This window comes from Phalangium opilio, unplaced genomic scaffold (genome assembly GCF_054372755.1).
Source record: "Phalangium opilio isolate 3A_F unplaced genomic scaffold, DU_Popi_V2 ptg000013l_1, whole genome shotgun sequence".
Lineage (NCBI taxonomy): Eukaryota > Metazoa > Arthropoda > Arachnida > Opiliones > Phalangiidae > Phalangium > Phalangium opilio.
In genome coordinates this window covers 1,668,980-1,685,969 of record NW_028324148.1, presented here as the reverse complement: position 1 = coordinate 1,685,969, position 16,990 = coordinate 1,668,980, and the positions used below count along the sequence as shown (strand labels likewise).

The 16,990-nt window shown below is 40.9% G+C and overlaps 1 protein-coding gene and 28 non-coding genes across 29 annotated transcripts; all 29 read right to left on the bottom strand.

Moving 5' to 3' along the window:
- Nucleotides 1–692: 692 nt before the first annotated feature.
- Nucleotides 693–1,961, bottom strand: LOC149705753 (uncharacterized). The gene is made up of 2 exons (XM_089862172.1): nt 1,829–1,961; nt 693–1,774 (listed from the first exon to the last, which is right to left on the bottom strand). Exon 2 carries the CDS (start codon nt 1,724–1,726, stop codon nt 965–967), a length of 762 nt encoding a protein of 253 aa, XP_089718298.1. The 5' UTR covers nt 1,727–1,774; nt 1,829–1,961; the 3' UTR covers nt 693–964.
- Nucleotides 1,962–5,767: 3,806 nt separating this feature from the next.
- Nucleotides 5,768–5,840, bottom strand: TRNAV-AAC (transfer RNA valine (anticodon AAC)). The gene has a single exon. It is a non-coding gene; the product is annotated as a tRNA-Val (tRNA).
- A 63-nt stretch (nt 5,841–5,903) lies between these two features.
- TRNAV-UAC (transfer RNA valine (anticodon UAC)) lies at nt 5,904–5,976 on the bottom strand. The gene has a single exon. It is a non-coding gene; the product is annotated as a tRNA-Val (tRNA).
- Nucleotides 5,977–6,448: 472 nt separating this feature from the next.
- On the bottom strand, nt 6,449–6,521 carry TRNAV-UAC (transfer RNA valine (anticodon UAC)). Its single transcript has one exon. It is a non-coding gene; the product is annotated as a tRNA-Val (tRNA).
- Nucleotides 6,522–6,584: 63 nt separating this feature from the next.
- On the bottom strand, nt 6,585–6,657 carry TRNAV-UAC (transfer RNA valine (anticodon UAC)). Its single transcript has one exon. It is a non-coding gene; the product is annotated as a tRNA-Val (tRNA).
- A 1,426-nt stretch (nt 6,658–8,083) lies between these two features.
- TRNAV-AAC (transfer RNA valine (anticodon AAC)) lies at nt 8,084–8,156 on the bottom strand. Its single transcript has one exon. It is a non-coding gene; the product is annotated as a tRNA-Val (tRNA).
- Nucleotides 8,157–8,356: 200 nt separating this feature from the next.
- TRNAV-UAC (transfer RNA valine (anticodon UAC)) lies at nt 8,357–8,429 on the bottom strand. The gene has a single exon. It is a non-coding gene; the product is annotated as a tRNA-Val (tRNA).
- Nucleotides 8,430–8,492: 63 nt separating this feature from the next.
- Nucleotides 8,493–8,565, bottom strand: TRNAV-UAC (transfer RNA valine (anticodon UAC)). Its single transcript has one exon. It is a non-coding gene; the product is annotated as a tRNA-Val (tRNA).
- Nucleotides 8,566–9,036: 471 nt separating this feature from the next.
- Nucleotides 9,037–9,109, bottom strand: TRNAV-UAC (transfer RNA valine (anticodon UAC)). The gene has a single exon. It is a non-coding gene; the product is annotated as a tRNA-Val (tRNA).
- Nucleotides 9,110–10,992: 1,883 nt separating this feature from the next.
- Nucleotides 10,993–11,065, bottom strand: TRNAV-UAC (transfer RNA valine (anticodon UAC)). Its single transcript has one exon. It is a non-coding gene; the product is annotated as a tRNA-Val (tRNA).
- A 199-nt stretch (nt 11,066–11,264) lies between these two features.
- Nucleotides 11,265–11,337, bottom strand: TRNAV-UAC (transfer RNA valine (anticodon UAC)). Its single transcript has one exon. It is a non-coding gene; the product is annotated as a tRNA-Val (tRNA).
- Nucleotides 11,338–11,539: 202 nt separating this feature from the next.
- TRNAV-CAC (transfer RNA valine (anticodon CAC)) lies at nt 11,540–11,612 on the bottom strand. The gene has a single exon. It is a non-coding gene; the product is annotated as a tRNA-Val (tRNA).
- A 201-nt stretch (nt 11,613–11,813) lies between these two features.
- Nucleotides 11,814–11,886, bottom strand: TRNAV-UAC (transfer RNA valine (anticodon UAC)). The gene has a single exon. It is a non-coding gene; the product is annotated as a tRNA-Val (tRNA).
- A 203-nt stretch (nt 11,887–12,089) lies between these two features.
- Nucleotides 12,090–12,162, bottom strand: TRNAV-CAC (transfer RNA valine (anticodon CAC)). Its single transcript has one exon. It is a non-coding gene; the product is annotated as a tRNA-Val (tRNA).
- Nucleotides 12,163–12,499: 337 nt separating this feature from the next.
- TRNAV-UAC (transfer RNA valine (anticodon UAC)) lies at nt 12,500–12,572 on the bottom strand. Its single transcript has one exon. It is a non-coding gene; the product is annotated as a tRNA-Val (tRNA).
- Nucleotides 12,573–12,771: 199 nt separating this feature from the next.
- On the bottom strand, nt 12,772–12,844 carry TRNAV-UAC (transfer RNA valine (anticodon UAC)). The gene has a single exon. It is a non-coding gene; the product is annotated as a tRNA-Val (tRNA).
- Nucleotides 12,845–13,044: 200 nt separating this feature from the next.
- Nucleotides 13,045–13,117, bottom strand: TRNAV-UAC (transfer RNA valine (anticodon UAC)). The gene has a single exon. It is a non-coding gene; the product is annotated as a tRNA-Val (tRNA).
- A 203-nt stretch (nt 13,118–13,320) lies between these two features.
- Nucleotides 13,321–13,393, bottom strand: TRNAV-CAC (transfer RNA valine (anticodon CAC)). The gene has a single exon. It is a non-coding gene; the product is annotated as a tRNA-Val (tRNA).
- A 473-nt stretch (nt 13,394–13,866) lies between these two features.
- Nucleotides 13,867–13,939, bottom strand: TRNAV-UAC (transfer RNA valine (anticodon UAC)). Its single transcript has one exon. It is a non-coding gene; the product is annotated as a tRNA-Val (tRNA).
- A 63-nt stretch (nt 13,940–14,002) lies between these two features.
- Nucleotides 14,003–14,075, bottom strand: TRNAV-CAC (transfer RNA valine (anticodon CAC)). The gene has a single exon. It is a non-coding gene; the product is annotated as a tRNA-Val (tRNA).
- Nucleotides 14,076–14,138: 63 nt separating this feature from the next.
- Nucleotides 14,139–14,211, bottom strand: TRNAV-UAC (transfer RNA valine (anticodon UAC)). Its single transcript has one exon. It is a non-coding gene; the product is annotated as a tRNA-Val (tRNA).
- Nucleotides 14,212–14,409: 198 nt separating this feature from the next.
- TRNAV-AAC (transfer RNA valine (anticodon AAC)) lies at nt 14,410–14,482 on the bottom strand. The gene has a single exon. It is a non-coding gene; the product is annotated as a tRNA-Val (tRNA).
- A 201-nt stretch (nt 14,483–14,683) lies between these two features.
- TRNAV-UAC (transfer RNA valine (anticodon UAC)) lies at nt 14,684–14,756 on the bottom strand. The gene has a single exon. It is a non-coding gene; the product is annotated as a tRNA-Val (tRNA).
- Nucleotides 14,757–14,957: 201 nt separating this feature from the next.
- Nucleotides 14,958–15,030, bottom strand: TRNAV-UAC (transfer RNA valine (anticodon UAC)). The gene has a single exon. It is a non-coding gene; the product is annotated as a tRNA-Val (tRNA).
- Nucleotides 15,031–15,368: 338 nt separating this feature from the next.
- On the bottom strand, nt 15,369–15,441 carry TRNAV-UAC (transfer RNA valine (anticodon UAC)). The gene has a single exon. It is a non-coding gene; the product is annotated as a tRNA-Val (tRNA).
- Nucleotides 15,442–15,644: 203 nt separating this feature from the next.
- Nucleotides 15,645–15,717, bottom strand: TRNAV-CAC (transfer RNA valine (anticodon CAC)). The gene has a single exon. It is a non-coding gene; the product is annotated as a tRNA-Val (tRNA).
- Nucleotides 15,718–15,916: 199 nt separating this feature from the next.
- On the bottom strand, nt 15,917–15,989 carry TRNAV-UAC (transfer RNA valine (anticodon UAC)). Its single transcript has one exon. It is a non-coding gene; the product is annotated as a tRNA-Val (tRNA).
- Nucleotides 15,990–16,327: 338 nt separating this feature from the next.
- TRNAV-UAC (transfer RNA valine (anticodon UAC)) lies at nt 16,328–16,400 on the bottom strand. The gene has a single exon. It is a non-coding gene; the product is annotated as a tRNA-Val (tRNA).
- A 203-nt stretch (nt 16,401–16,603) lies between these two features.
- TRNAV-CAC (transfer RNA valine (anticodon CAC)) lies at nt 16,604–16,676 on the bottom strand. The gene has a single exon. It is a non-coding gene; the product is annotated as a tRNA-Val (tRNA).
- Nucleotides 16,677–16,990: the final 314 nt, after the last annotated feature.

The following is a 16,990-nucleotide window of genomic DNA, read 5'->3' as shown; positions in this document are numbered from 1 at the left end:
TCAAGACGACATCGTGGATTTATATCCCGCGAATTACGTTGAAGAAGTTAAGAAGTAATTGTCAAAAATTGCGATTAATTGAAAAACAGCAGCGCGTGTGTGCATCTAGGGACTAGAGTACGTTACTTGAAACAAACCTCAGAAACAGATGAAATCGTTTCTTCAGTCCCTGCCCCTTCATTTTATTAAAAAATAAAAGGAACGAAAAACGAAATATCAAAGACAAATAAACAACAACAATAGCTCTTCATTTAAAAAACAAACTCTTAATGAAACATCTCTTAGGGTTGAGTTCGGGTAAGGTATAGGGTTCGAGGTTGGTTACGGTTAGGGTTTGGGTTACGGGCGGGGTTTGAGTTCGAGTTACGGGTTGGGATTTGAGGTTAGATTAGGAGTATAGTTTGAGGCTGAGTGTTTCAAAATGGTTACTATTTCCCCGCGAATTACGTTGAAGAAGTTAAGAAGTAATTGTCAAAAATTGTGATTAATTGAAAAACAGCAGCGCGTGTGTGCATCTAGGGACTAGAGTACGTTACTTGAAATAAACCTCAGAAACAGATGAAATCGTTTCTTCAGTCCCTGCCCCTTCATTTTATTAAAAAATAAAAGGAACGAAAAAGGAAATATCAAAGACAAATAAATAACAACAATAGCTCTTCATTTTAAAAAACAAACTCGTAATGAAGCATCTCTTGTTTGTAAAGAAAAACATAAAATAAATGACCCTATTAAACATTGTGGTGAACTGTTTTATTATTAATTTTAATTTTCTTAACCAATCAATTAAGTTATTAGGATATTATTTCTGTATTTTTCATAATAGAGTTGAACTACCTATTTCTACGAGGATGAATTCAGGGTTCGTACAAACCTGGGTAACTGGGAAAACTAAGGCAAAAAATTCAGGGAAATTTAGAGTTTATGGTAAAATTCAGTTGGAGCGGCGCCTGTACGTAATTAACTGTTAGAACGCGTCTTCTATTGTAGGTCTTGGAGTAGTGTTACGGTTAATGTCTTCCCCCATAAAACCGTGTTCGAAGGGATAATTATTTGACGGACTATGCCAATCAGTAGTTTGTTCGCAATCGTCAGCATCTTTTAATGAGAATAATGGTTGTAAAATGCAGTTGGAACACCAACTTTTGTTATAGTTCCAGATATAATAGTGTAACGCATCTTTACTATTAACCTGATAGTGATCAGTTAACTGTTCATATTTAGCGTTTAAACAATCGTTTAAACTATGATGAAAATAGCAACCGGGACATATTCGTCTATAATTTTGAGGGCAACCACAATAGCAAATTTTTGCAAAATATTGGTAATGTAAATGATTTTGTTCATTTGTTAAGATAAATGGTGGCGTTTCTATCCGATTGCGATGCACTAGTTCAAATTCTTCAAACGTTAAGGGAATGAATTCGTCGAACACTATTTTTCTCTCTATAGACGATTTTGATATACTTATATCCAAATCTTCGAAAGTTCCAGGTGGTCGATGTTTCTCTACTTCGGCGGCTTTAAAAAAGACTGATTCTATTTGCCCCCAAAAAGTTTTCGGTATAAAATTTTTTACATCGTTAAAATTAAAATATCTTTCATTATGCAACTTATATTTAAAAACATGCATCAAATTTTTTATAGCGATATCTTGTAAAGACGTTACTTTAACGTCTTCTATTTTTTGTTTTTTTCTAGGAGATTCTATTATATTTTCTTCTTCCATTTCGGTCACAAGAGCGTGTCTCTTACTCTGATTCGCTGTATAAAATAACTATTTCCCTCTTACTAAATTTTCTAGTCCATTTGAAAAGTATAAAGTACTCACCTTTTTATAGAAATTTGTTATAGCAAGTTGTTAGTAAAGTATTTTTCGGTCCGAATGATTCTCGTCCTTTAAGGTATGCTGAACCGAGGTTCATAGATTTTTGTAGAACGAAGTCTATAACCTTGACGTCACACGTATATTTCAAATTACCTTTGACGCCAACCTTGTTTTCGCTTTATAAAAACACCTGTTAGTTATAACGGAGCAAAATATAACACGGTATAGGCGCTATATTATTCACCTTCAGGTATAACGAAGCCTCGGATCCTAGCTAGCTTAATAGTATTTTATGGAACGAAGTCTATAACCAACAACTGTTTGTTATAAGAGAGTAAAATATATTTCCAATTATCTTTGACGTCAACCAACCTTGTTTTCGCTTCATAAAAACAACTGTTATAAGAGATAAAAATATATCCTTTACAAAAGTAACCTTGGTTCGCTTGTTAAGGACTCTCGCTAAGGGGATTCGAACTCATGAACAACGAGTTTAAAGGCAGATACGTTAACGAGCGAGCCAATGTTACTTGAGGGTGTATTCGGTTGATGACTATAGTACCGTGGATTTATTAATATAATATGATTCTTTCCCCCCGTGACGAAAAGTATATCTGCTGGATAATCAAGTTCGCTACTAACCATAAGTTACAGTATTCAGATCTTTCAAATTCTCTCCGCCATAATAATAGTCATGTCTTTATCGAATATACCTTCTCTGTATACCTTGGCTAAAGAAGCGTCGCGCGAAACTTTTAATATACTATACGAGTATGAACTCGCTTCTCGGCATGATCTTTATTCGGGTTGTTTACCAACTCATATCGCTACTGAACTTGAAGAAACACTCGCTACCGCCGGTCAGTGCCTCGATTCAAACATTTTAAACTATCTTTCGGCGCAAGATGTTTTCGACACTCGAGTTAAAGCGCATTATAAACTTTCATTTCTTCAGTACAATTATGTTATGACGCACCCCTCGGAATTACCTCACAATATTCCCGATTGGCGTCACGGTAATCACGTTGTAAAAGACTATTTTAAATTAGAAAATGTTTTTGCGTGCCCCAACAAAAACCCATATTGCTCAAGGTGTCACGAAAACGAATCAAAACGTATATTAAAACTTTGTTCCACGTGTTATTACGATATCGATATGAATATTGAGAAAGACTTTGATCAAGTGACCCGTGTAAAATATCATTCAATTATAGATAGAAACGATATTTACGACAATATCGTTCTGGATAAGGGTAACAATTGGTGTAACAATTGCTACACTACCCCCTTATTCACTATTTTTCCGGAAACCATTTGTAAAGAAACATTTAAAAATATTTACCACGCCGTTAAACGTCCCCTAATATTCGATGAAACAGACGTCGAATTCAAAATCTTAAAATACCCCCGCTTGTAATATTACTTTTAATGTATAAATTTAAACTTTACCCCCAGTTCCCGTGTAATTTAAAAATCCTTGTAAAATATTGTTTAATTTCTGTTACTTTTGTATTATATTTCCTATATCACGTAATACGTGGGGTACATGTGTATTTTCACAAAGTTTCTGTAAGACTCAATATCATATTGATCATAATAACACGTGAAACAAAGTATTTAGTTTATTATTAGTGTATTTAGTTTATTATTAGTTTATTTATATATTGTGCATTTATAACATTAAAGTAAAACGAAATAAATTTCCTTACCTACATCCCCAATATAACTCCAAAATTATTATGATATTTTTCGTTTGAATCAACTAACCATTCCACGAACATCTGTCGCGACAAAACGGAAACAGTAGGTGTACCATTTTTGAAACGCTTTTCTCCCAATGTTAGTTCAATATAAACCAACTAGTTTTTTCTACCTTTGGCTGCATAGTGATAATTTATCTTGGTTTAGTGTATTTTTAGAGTGTTCTATTGTGTTTTATTATAGATTTATTGTACCCTAGTGTATTTTATTTACTTTTAGTGTATTTTATTGTGGTTTTTTTTATTTAAATCAGCAATTATACACATCATAAACAAATAACATTGAGATTACTTGAATATCAAGTATAGATTAACTTAGTTTTGAAAAAGTCAATATCGTTTATGATACAATTAAAAAGAAATGGCTCGTCAATTGGTTGGTTAGAACCAAAATCATTTCTATAATTTTCCAAAACTTTTTCATAATCAATTTTTTTCAAGGCTTTAATGAGGTTTTTTTGTACTCTTTCATTCCAATCACTTTCTTCTAATTCACATTGTACATCGTGAGCAATCTGGTTTTGACAAGCCTCGTTTTGACAATATTTGGTTATTTCCAATAATATTTCAGTCAGATTCTTAAGAACAGCTTCTCTCATGGATTCCACGGCTCTAGTTTTCTCTACCAACTCATTGTCAAGAAGTCCTCTAATTTTTTTTAAGTGTTCCCAAGAAGTATGGTTAAGGGAAATTCCCTCGCCAGTAGCGTACATGACGTTATATTTTTCACATTTTCCTCTAGTGTATTTTCTTATGTCCAATATACGTTTCTTTCCACGGGTAAAACATTCCAATTTCAAATTTGAAGTAGTAGGATATAACCAGACGGAAAAACGCGGCGAATTACCCTCGAAGAAGGTATCAATCTCGTTGGCATACTCAAAGATATTACACCATAGTTCCTTTTGTAAGCATAACTCTACACCCGTATCAGTCCTTTTCCAGTAAACCTCCGGGGATAAGACGTTACCGATCCAAACCTCTACTTTATCCGCTACGCTATGAACTTGACACATCTTCATTTAACAATGATAAAACTATACCGTAGCCCCTTACGCTACACAACAACTCTTTGAATGACGTCACTGATACAGTTGTAGAAGATTTAAGCCTTGTCAATGTGCGTTTAAAGCTGAAACACGAATGACGTCACGGATACAGTTGTAGAAGGGAGGAGTTTCCCAATAGGCGGCACACGGTGTTTTCCCGCCAATGACGTCATAGATACAGTTGTAGATTTTCCCGCCAATGACGTCACAGAGACAGTTGTAGACAGGTCTGCCAGATTCCCGCGCAGGGTTTTCCCGCGAGGGGGCGCGCGAGTTTTCCCGCGAGGGGGCGCGCGCGAGTTTTCCCGCGAGGGGGCGCAGCCGCCAGGGGGCGCGCGCGAGTTTTCCCGCGAGGGGGCGCGCCAGGGGGCGGAGTTTTCCAGGGGGCGCTGTTTCCCAGGTGGGCGTGGCGAGAGGGTGACCTTGAAATTCTTCACCTACACTCTACACCTACATTCTACACCTACGGAGGTAGGAAGTGCGGCTCTAAACTACTGACGTGATAGTCACTCCACCATATATAAGTAGTAACACTGAGTTTTCCGAGAGATCTAGCTAATTTTTATGCCCAATCACGATGGACAAAACATGTATCTACCAGGGCTTGAACATGGGACCTTCCGCGTGTAAAGCGGACGTGTTAGCCACTACAACATAGATACGTAGTAATGCTGAAATTTCCAATAAACCTAGCTTTTTTATGCCCAATCACGATGGACAAAATATGTATCTACCAGGGCTCGAACCTCGGACCTTCCGCGTGTAAAGCGGACGTGATAACCACTACAACATAGATACGTAGTAATGCTGAAATTTCCAAGAGACCTAGCTTTTTTATGCCCAATCACGATGGACAAAATATGTGTCTACCAGGCCTCGAACCTGGGACCTTCCCCGTGTAAAGCGGACGTGATAACCACTACACCATAGATACGTAGTAATACTGAGTTTTCCAAGAGACCTAGCTTTTTTATGTCCTATCACGATGGTCAAAATATGCATCTACCAGGGCTCGAACCTGGGACCTTCCGCGTGTAAAGCGGACGTGATAACCACTACAACATAGATACGTAGTAGCGCTGAGTTTTCCAAGAGACCTAGCTTTTTTATGCCCAATCACGATGGACAAAATATGTATCTACCAGGGCTCGAACCTGGGACCATCCGCGTGTTAGGCGGACGTGATAACCACTACACCACAGATACGTAGTAATACTGAGTTTTCCAAGAGACCTAGCTTTTTTATGTCCTATCACGATGGTCAAAATATGTATCTACCAGGACCCGAACCTGGGACCTTCCGCATGTAAAGCGGACGTGATAACCACTACACCATAGATACGTAATAATACTGAGTTTTCCAAGAGAACTAGCTTTATTATGCCCAATTACGATGGACAAAGTATGTATCTACCAGGTCTCGAACCTGGGACCTTCCGCGTGTAAAGCAAACGTGATAACCACTACACCATAGATACGTAGTAATACTGAGTTTTCCAAGAGACCTAGCTATTTTATGTCCTATCACGATGGTCAAAATATGTATCTACCAGGGCTCGAACCTCGGACCTTCCGCGTGTAAAGCGGACGTGATAACCACTACAACATAGATACGTAGTAGCGCTGAGTTTTCCAAGAGACCTAGCTTTTTTATGCCCAATCACGATGGACAATATATGTATCTACCAGGGCTCGAACATGGGACCTTCCGCGTGTAAAGCGGACGTGATAACCACTACACCCTAGATACGTAGTAATACTGAGTTTTCCAAGAGACCTAGCTTTTTTTGTGTCCTATCACGATGGTCAAAATATGTATCTACCAGGACCCGAACCTGGGACCTTCCGCGTGTAAAGCGGACGTGATAACCACTACACCATAGATACGTAGTAATACTGAGTTTTCCAAGAGAACTAGCTTTTTTATGTCCTATCACGATGGTCAAAATATGTATCTACCAGGGCTCGAACCTGGGACCTTCCGCGTGTAAAGCGGGCGTGATAACCACTACACCATAAATACGTAGTAATGCTGAGTTTTCCGAGAGATCTTGCTTTTTTATGCCCAATCACGATGGACAAATATGTATCTAACAGGGCTCGAACCTGGGACCTTGCACGTGTTAGGCGGACGTGATAACCACTCCACCATATATAAGTAGTAATACTGAGTTTTCCGAGAGATCTAGCTAATTTTTATGCCCAATCACGATGGACAAAACATGAATCTACCAGGGCTCGAACATGGGACCTTCCGCGTGTAAAGCGGACGTGATAACCACTACACCATAGATACGTAGTAATACTGAGTTTTCCAAGAGACCTAGCTTTTTTATGTCCTATCACGATGGTCAAAATATGTATCTACCAGGGCTCGAACCTGGGACCTTCCGCGTGTAAAGCGGACGTGATAGCCACTACAACATAGATACGTAGTAATGCTGAAATTTCCAATAGACCTAGCTTTTTTATGCCCAATCACGATGGACAAAATATGTGTCTACCAGGGCTCGAACCTGGGACCTTCCCCGTGTAAAGCGGACATGATAACCACTACACCATAGATACGTAGTAATACTGAGCTTTCCAAGAGACCTAGCTTTTTTATGCCCAATCACGATGGTCAAAATATGTATCTACCAGGACCCGAACCTGGGACCTTCCGCGAGTAAAGCGAACGCGATAACCACTACACCATAGATACGTCATAATGCTGAGTTTTCCAAGAGACCTAGCTTTTTTATGCCCAATCACGATGGACAAAATATGTATCTAACAGGGCTCGAACCTGGGACCTTGCACGTGTTAGGCGGACGTGATAACCACTACACCATATATAAGTAGTAATACTGAGTTTTCCGAGAGATCTAGCTAATTTTTATGCAAAATCACGATGGTCAAAATATGTATCTACCAGGGCTCGAACCTGGGACCTTCCGCGTGTAAAGCGGACGTGATAGCCACTACAACATAGATACGTAGTAATGCTGAAATTTCCAATAGACCTAGCTTTTTTATGCCCAATCACGATGGACAAAATATGTGTCTACCAGGGCTCGAACCTGGGACCTTCCCCGTGTAAAGCGGACATGATAACCACTACACCATAGATACGTAGTAATACTGAGCTTTCCAAGAGACCTAGCTTTTTTATGCCCAATCACGATGGTCAAAATATGTATCTACCAGGACCCGAACCTGGGACCTTCCGCGAGTAAAGCGAACGCGATAACCACTACACCATAGATACGTCATAATGCTGAGTTTTCCAAGAGACCTAGCTTTTTTATGTCCTATCACGATGGTCAAAATATGCATCTACCAGGGCTCGAACCTGGGACCTTCCGCGTGTAAAGCGGACGTGATAACCACTACAACATAGATACGTAGTAGCGCTGAGTTTTCCAAGAGACCTAGCTTTTTTATGCCCAATCACGATGGACAAAATATGTATCTACCAGGGCTCGAACCTGGGACCATCCGCGTGTTAGGCGGACGTGATAACCACTACACCCTAGATACGTAGTAATACTGAGTTTTCCAAGAGACCTAGCTTTTTTATGCCCAATCACGATGGACAAAATATGTATCTACCAGGGCTCGAACATGGGACCTTCCGCGTGTAAAGCGGACGTGATTACCACTACACCCTAGATACGTAGTAATACTGAGTTTTCCAAGAGACCTAGCTTTTTTTGTGTCCTATCACGATGGTCAAAATATGTATCTACCAGGACCCGAACCTGGGACCTTCCGCGTGTAAAGCGGACGTGATAACCACTACACCATAGATACGTAGTAATACTGAGTTTTCCAAGAGAACTAGCTTTTTTATGTCCTATCACGATGGTCAAAATATGTATCTACCAGGGCTCGAACCTGGGACCTTCCGCGTGTAAAGCGGGCGTGATAACCACTACACCATAAATACGTAGTAATGCTGAGTTTTCCGAGAGATCTTGCTTTTTTATGCCCAATCACGATGGACAAAATATGTATCTAACAGGGCTCGAACCTGGCATCTTGCACGTGTTAGGCGGACGTGATAACCACTCCACCATATATAAGTAGTAATACTGAGTTTTCCGAGAGATTAGCTTTTTTATGCCCAATCACGATGGACAAAATATGTATCTACCAGGGCTCGAACATGGGACCTTCCGCGTGTAAAGCGGACGTGATAACCACTACACCCTAGCTACGTAGCAATACTGAGTTTTCCAAGAGACCTAGCTTTTTTTATGTCCTATCACGATGGTCAAAATATGAATCTACCAGGACCCGAACCTGGGACCTTCCGCTTGTAAAGCGGACGTGATAACCACTACACCATAGATACGTAGTAGTACTGAGTTTTCCAAGAGAACTAGCTTTTTTATGCCCAATCACGATGGACAAAATATGTATCTACCAGGGCTCGAACCTGGGACCTTCCGCGTGTAAAGCGGACGTGATAACCACTACACCATAGATACGTAGTAATACTGAGTTTTCCAAGAGACCTAGCTTTTTTATGTCCTATCACGATGGTCAAAATATGTATCTACCAGGACCCGAACCTGGGACCTTCCACGTGTTAGGCGGACGTGATAACCACTACACCATAAATACGTAGTTATACTGAGTTTTCCGAGAGATCTAGCTAATTTTTATGCCCAATCACGATGGACAAAACTTATATCTACCAGGGCTCTAACATGGTACCTTCCGCGTGTAAAGCGGACGTGATAACCACTACACCATAGATAAGTAGTAATACTGAGTTTTCCAAGAGACCTAGCTTTTTTATGTCCTATCACGATGGTCAAAATATGTATCTACCAGGGCTCGAACCTGGGAACTTCCGCGTGTAAAGCGGACGTGATAACCACTGCACCATAGATACGTAGTAATTAAGGTTTCCCACAGTTCAATTCCAAAAGTTCAGTTTTCGGTTCAGTTCAGTTATTTTCGGTTTCAGTTTAGGGACTAAACTGATTTGATTGCTTCAGTTCAGTTTCAGATTTCACTTCTCCAAACTGATCAGTTTTCAGTTCGGTTCGGTTTATTTCTTAAATTGAACTGGTAAAAACTGAACTGAAGAGATAGTTAAGTACTCTTTCGATCAATCGCGAGAAACTATATCAATACGTTCCCGCCAACATTGGTAGAACAATAGAAAACTGGCATCGTTAAGTATAGCATGCTTTATGATATTTTGGGGGATGTCGCGTAAAGATAGCTTATTAGGGCACGTTCAGTAACGAAAATCTCAAAGAAATCGCTGTTTTCTTGATGTCTGGTTGATGGGCTCGAGACGTCATAGTGACGTAAAAAGTTGTTGAACGGAAAAGTGAAATTTTGAAGTTAGCGCTGTTTTCGAAAACGGAGTTGGGGAAACGTCTTACTGACCCTCAAAACGTTCCCTGACGTTAGGACCGAAGCGCAATGGCTCTTTTCCATTATTAACAAGTTCGCAAATAATGAAATTTTTTTAAGAAAATTAAGTCCATTTGAATGGTTGATGTAGTTTTGTAAAGAAAACGAATACAATTACTGTAGGAATAGCATTATTAGAATTTCATTTTTAAATCCCGCGCCAACTTTTCGTAAGTCAATTGTTCAATAGTCAAGCGCTACGTCACGCCATCAAAAAAACCATATCGATTAGATGATTTTTTTGATGGCCAAGCGCTGAGCATCATGACGTCAAAACCAACGCAAAAAAGCGTACAGTAGTGAAAATCTGACATCGCTTAGTTAGCGCTGTCATCAAAGAGGGTTACTGAACGTACCCTTAGTGTCGCGTATAATTAATCATTAATGTCGCGTATATTTAATGATGCATAGAAATAAGCTATTAATTTAAGTGCCGTGATTAGCTGGAACCCTCTGCAGAGAGACACAGGCTAAAAGAATACCAATAATTTGTAACTAAAAAGAGTAACATAATTAGTTAATTAGTCAAAGTTAAATTGTACAATGTTAATAATTAGTAGTTAGTGAAATAAACATGACTCTTAAGGTATGGCACTTCACGATTCCAAAACAGAGTAGTAGAAAATGTTAGCGGTTTATAGTTACAATCTGGGTATTTTGGGCCAATGACACCGTATTTTTCTTCTTGATAATCTCTGAAGTGGTTTTCGGTTCAGTTCAGTTATAACTGAAAATTGAACTGATCAGTTCGGTTTCTTGGCTGAACCGAACTGATAATTTCAGTTCAGTTTCAGTTCTTGAAAATCTTAACTGAAAAGTTTCAGTTCAGTTTCAGTTTTAGTCCAAAACCGATTTGAACCGAACTGTGGGAAACCTTAGTAGTAATACAGAGTTTTCCAAGAGACCTAGCTTTTTTTGTCCTATCACGAATGTCAAAATATGTATCTACCAGGGCTCGAACCTGGGACCTTCCGCGAGTAAAGCGGACGTGATAACCACTACACCATAGATACGTCGTAATGCTCAGTTTTCCAAGAGACCTAGTTTTTTATGTCCTATCACGATGGTCAAAATATGTATCTACCAGGGCTCGAACCTGGGACCTTTCGCGTGTAAAGCGGACGTGATAGCCACTACACTAGAGCTACGTGGTAATATTGAGTTTTCCAAGAGACCTAGCTTTTTTAATGTCCTATGTCGATGGTCAAAATGTGTATGTACCAGGGCTCGAACCTGGGACCTTCCGCGTGTAAAGCGGACGTGATAACCACTACACCATAGATACGTAGTAATACTGAGTTTTCCAAGAGACCTAGCTTTTTTTATGTCCTATCACGATGGTCAAAATATGTATCTACCAGGGCTCGAACTTGGGACCTTCCGCGTGTTAGGCGGACCTGATAACCACTACACCATAGATACGTAGTAATACTGAGTATTCCAAGAGACCTAGCTTTTTTTAATGTCCTATATCGATGGTCAAAATGTGTATCTACCAGGCCTCAAACCTGGGACCTTCCGCGTGTGAAACGGACGTGATAACCACTACACCATAGATACGTAGTAATGCTGAAATTTTTAAGAGACCTAGCTTTTTCATGCCCAATCACGATGGACAAAATATGTATCTACCAAGGCTCGAACCTGGGACCTTCCGCGTGTAAAGCGGACGTGATTACCACTACACCATATATACGTAGTAATACAGAGTTTTCCGGGAGATCTAGCTTATTTTTATGCCCAATCACGATGGACAAAACATGTATCTACCAGGGCTCGAACCTGGGACCTTCCGCGTGTAAAGCGGACGTGATAACCACTACACTACAGATACGTAGTAAAATTGAGTTTTCCAAGAGACCTAGCATATTTTTATGCCTTATCACGATGGTCAAAACATGTATCTTATGGGCGTCGAACCTGATACCTTCCGCGTGTTAGCCGGACGTGATAACCACTATCCCATAGACACTTAGTAATGTTGAGTTTTCCAAGAGACCTAGCTTTTTTTAATGTCCTATATCGATGGTCAAAATGCGTATCTACCAGGGCTCGAACCTGGGACCTTCCGCGTGTGAAGCGGACGTGATAACCACTACACCATAGATACGTAGTAATGCCGAGTTTTCAAAGAGACCTAGTTTTTTTATGCCCAATCACGATGGACAAAATATGTATCTACCAGGGCCCGAACCTGGGACCTTCCGCGTGTAAAGCGGACGTGATAACCACTACACCATAGAAACGTAGTAATACTGAGTTTTCCAAGAGACCTAGCTTTTTTTATGTCCTATCACGATGGTCAAAATATGTATCTACCTGGGCTCGAGACTGGGACCTTCCACGTGTTAGGCGGACGTGATAACCACTACACCATATATACGTAGTTATACTGGGTTTTCCGAGAGATCTAGCTAATTTTTATGCCAATCACGATGGACAAAACATGTATCTACCAGGGCTCGAACCTGGGACCTTCCGCGTGTAAAGCGGACGTGATAACCACTAAACCATAGATACGTCGTAATGCTCAGTTTTCCAAGAGACCTAGTTTTTTATGTCCTATCACGATGGTCAAAATATGTATCTACCAGGGCTCGAACCTGGGACCTTTCGCGTGTAAAGCGGACGTGATAGCCACTACACTAGAGCTACGTAGTAATATTGAGTTTTCCAAGAGACCTAGCTTTTTTAAAGTCCTATGTCGATGGTCAAAATGTGTATGTACCAGGGCTCGAACCTGGGACCTTCCGCGTGTAAAGCGGACGTGATAACCACTACACCATAGATACGTAGTAATACTGAGTTTTCCAAGAGACCTAGCTTTTTTTATGTCCTATCACGATGGTCAAAATATGTATCTACCAGGGCTCGAACCTGGGAACTTCCGCGTGTAAAGCGGACGAGATAACCACTACACTATAGATACGTAGTAATGCTGAGTTTTCCAAGAGACCTAGCTTTTTTATGCCCTATCACGATGGACTAAATATATATCTACCAGGGCTCGAACCTGGGACCTTCCGCGTGTAAAGCGGACGTGATAACCACTACACCATAGATACGTAGTAATGCTGAGTTTTCCAAGAGACCTAGCATATTTTTATGCCTTATCATGATGGTCAAAACATGTATCTTATGGGCGTCGAACCTGATACCTTCCGCGTGTTAGCCGGACGTGATAACCACTATCCCATAGACACTTAGTAATGTTGAGTTTTCCAAGAGACCTAGCTTTTTTTAATGTCCTATATCGATGGTCAAAATGCGTATCTACCAGGGCTCGAACCTGGGACCTTCCGCGTGTGAAGCGGACGTGATAACCACTACACCATAGATACGTAGTAATGCCGAGTTTTCAAAGAGACCTAGTTTTTTTATGCCCAATCACGATGGACAAAATATGTATCTACCAGGGCCCGAACCTGGGACCTTCCGCGTGTAAAGCGGACGTGATAACCACTACACCATAGAAACGTAGTAATACTGAGTTTTCCAAGAGACCTAGCTTTTTTTATGTCCTATCACGATGGTCAAAATATGTATCTACCTGAGCTCGAGACTGGGACCTTCCACGTGTTAGGCGGACGTGATAACCACTATACCATATATACGTAGTTATACTGGGTTTTCCGAGAGATCTAGCTAATTTTTATGCCAATCACGATGGACAAAACATGTATCTACCAGGGCTCGAACCTGGGACCTTCCGCGTGTAAAGCGGACGTGATAACCACTAAACCATAGTTACGTAGTAATACTGAGTTTTCCAAGAGACCTAGCTTTTTTATGTCCTATCACGATGGTCTAAATATGTATCTACCAGGGCTCGAACCAGGGACCTTCCGCGTGTAAAACGGACGTGATAACCACTACACCATAGATACGTAGTAATGCTGAGTTTTTCAAGAGACCTAGCTTTTTTATGCCCAATCATGATGGACAAAATATGTATCTACCAGGGCTCGAACCTGGGACCTTCCGCGTGTGAAGCGGACGTGATAACCACTACAACATAGATACGGAGTAATGCTGAAATTTCCAAGAGACCTAGCTTTTTTATGCCCAATCACGATGGACAAAATATGTATCTACCAGGGCTCGAACATGGGACCTTCCGCGTGTAAAGCGGACGTGATAACCACTACACCATAGATACGTAGTAATACTGAGTTTTCCAAGAGACCTAGCTTTTTTAGGTCCTATCACGATGGTCAAAATATGTATCTACCAGGGCTCAAACCCGGGACCTTCCGCGTGTAAAGCGGACGTGATAACCACTACACCATAGACACGTAGTAATGCTGAGTTTTCCATGAGACCTAGCTTTTTATGCCTAATCACAATGGACAAAATATGTATCTACCAGGGCTCGAACCTGGGACCTTCCGCGTGTTAGGCGGACGTGATAACCACTACACCACAGATACGTAGTAACACTGAGTTTCCGAGAGATCTAGCTTATTTTTATTCCCAATCACGAGGGACAAAACATGTATCTACCAGGCCTCAAACCTGGGACCTTCGGCGTGTAAAGCAGACGTGATAACCACTACACTATAGTAACGTAGTAATACTGAGTTTTCCAAGAGACCTAGCTTTTTTTATGTCCTATCACGATGGTCTAAATATGTACCTACCAGGGCTCGAACCTGGGACCTTCCGCGTGTAAAGCGGACGTGATAACCACTACACCATATATACGTAGTTATACTGAGTTTTCCGAGAGATCTAGCTAATTTTTATGCCCAATCACGATGGACAAAACTTGTATCTACCAGGGCTCGAACATGGTACCTTCCGCGAGTAAAGCGGACGTGATAACCACTACACCATAGATACGTAGTAATACTGAGTTTTCCAAGAGACCTAGCTTTTTTATGTCCTATCACGATGGTCAAAATATATATCTACCAGGGCTCGAACCTGGGACCTTCCGCGTGTAAAGCGGACGTGATAACCACTACACCATAGATACGTAGTAATACAGAGTTTTCCAAGAGACCTAGCTTTTTTAATGTCCTATGTCGATGGTCAAAATGTGTATCTACCAGGGCTCGAACTTGGGACCTTCCGCGTGTTAGGTGGACCTGATAACCACTACACCATAGATACGTAGTAATACTGAGTTTTCCAAGAGACCTAGCTTTTTTTAATGTCCTATATCGATGGTCAAAATGTGTATCTACCAGACCTCAAACCTGGGACCTTCCGCGTGTGAAACGGACGTGATAACCACTACACCATAGATACGTAGTAATGCTGAAATTTTTAAGAGACCTAGCTTTTTTATGCCCAATCACGATGGACAAAACATGTATCTACCAGGGCTCGAACCTGGGACCTTCCGCGTGTAAAGCGGACGTCATAACCACTACACTATAGATACGTAGTAAAATTGAGTTTTCCAAGAGACCTAGCATTTTTTTATGCCTAATCACGATGGTCAAAACATGTATCTTATGGGCGTCGAACCTAATACCTTCCGCGTGTTAGCCGGACGTGATAACCACTATCCCATAGACACTTAGTAATATTGAGTTTTCCAAGAGACCTAGCTTTTTTTAATGTCCTATATCGATGGTCAAAATGCGTATCTACCAGGGCTCGAACCTGGGACCTTCCGCGTGTGAAGCGGACGTGATAACCACTACACCATAGATACGTAGTAATGCCGAGTTTTCAAAGAGACCTAGTTTTTTTATGCCCAATCACGATGGACAAAATATGTATCTACCAGGGCCCGAACCTGGGACCTTCCGCGTGTAAAGCGGACGTGATAACCACTACACCATAGAAACGTAGTAATACTGAGTTTTCCAAGAGACCTAGCTTTTTTATGTCCTATCACGATGGTCAAAATATATATCTACCAGGGCTCGAACCTGGGACCTTCCGCGTGTAAAGCGGACGTGATAACCACTACACCATAGATACGTAGTAATACAGAGTTTTCCAAGAGACCTAGCTTTTTTAATGTCCTATGTCGATGGTCAAAATGTGTATCTACCAGGGCTCGAACTTGGGACCTTCCGCGTGTTAGGTGGACCTGATAACCACTACACCATAGATACGTAGTAATACTGAGTTTTCCAAGAGACCTAGCTTTTTTTAATGTCCTATATCGATGGTCAAAATGTGTATCTACCAGACCTCAAACCTGGGACCTTCCGCGTGTGAAACGGACGTGATAACCACTACACCATAGATACGTAGTAATGCTGAAATTTTTAAGAGACCTAGCTTTTTTATGCCCAATCACGATGGACAAAACATGTATCTACCAGGGCTCGAACCTGGGACCTTCCGCGTGTAAAGCGGACGTCATAACCACTACACTATAGATACGTAGTAAAATTGAGTTTTCCAAGAGACCTAGCATTTTTTTATGCCTAATCACGATGGTCAAAACATGTATCTTATGGGCGTCGAACCTAATACCTTCCGCGTGTTAGCCGGACGTGATAACCACTATCCCATAGACACTTAGTAATATTGAGTTTTCCAAGAGACCTAGCTTTTTTTAATGTCCTATATCGATGGTCAAAATGCGTATCTACCAGGGCTCGAACCTGGGACCTTCCGCGTGTGAAGCGGACGTGATAACCACTACACCATAGATACGTAGTAATGCCGAGTTTTCAAAGAGACCTAGTTTTTTTATGCCCAATCACGATGGACAAAATATGTATCTACCAGGGCCCGAACCTGGGACCTTCCGCGTGTAAAGCGGACGTGATAACCACTACACCATAGAAACGTAGTAATACTGAGTTTTCCAAGAGACCTAGCTTTTTTTATGTCCTATCACGATGGTCAAAATATGGATCTACCTGGGCTCGAGACTGGGACCTTCCACGTGTTTGGCGGACGTGATAACCACTACACCATATATACGTAGTTATACTGGGTTTTCCGAGAGATCTAGCTAATTTTTA

What these genes read in the sequence shown, in the direction of transcription:
- LOC149705753 (XM_089862172.1), bottom strand. Translation starts at nt 1,726, where the DNA reads ATGGAAGAAGAAAATATAATAGAATCTCCTAGAAAAAAACAAAAAATA.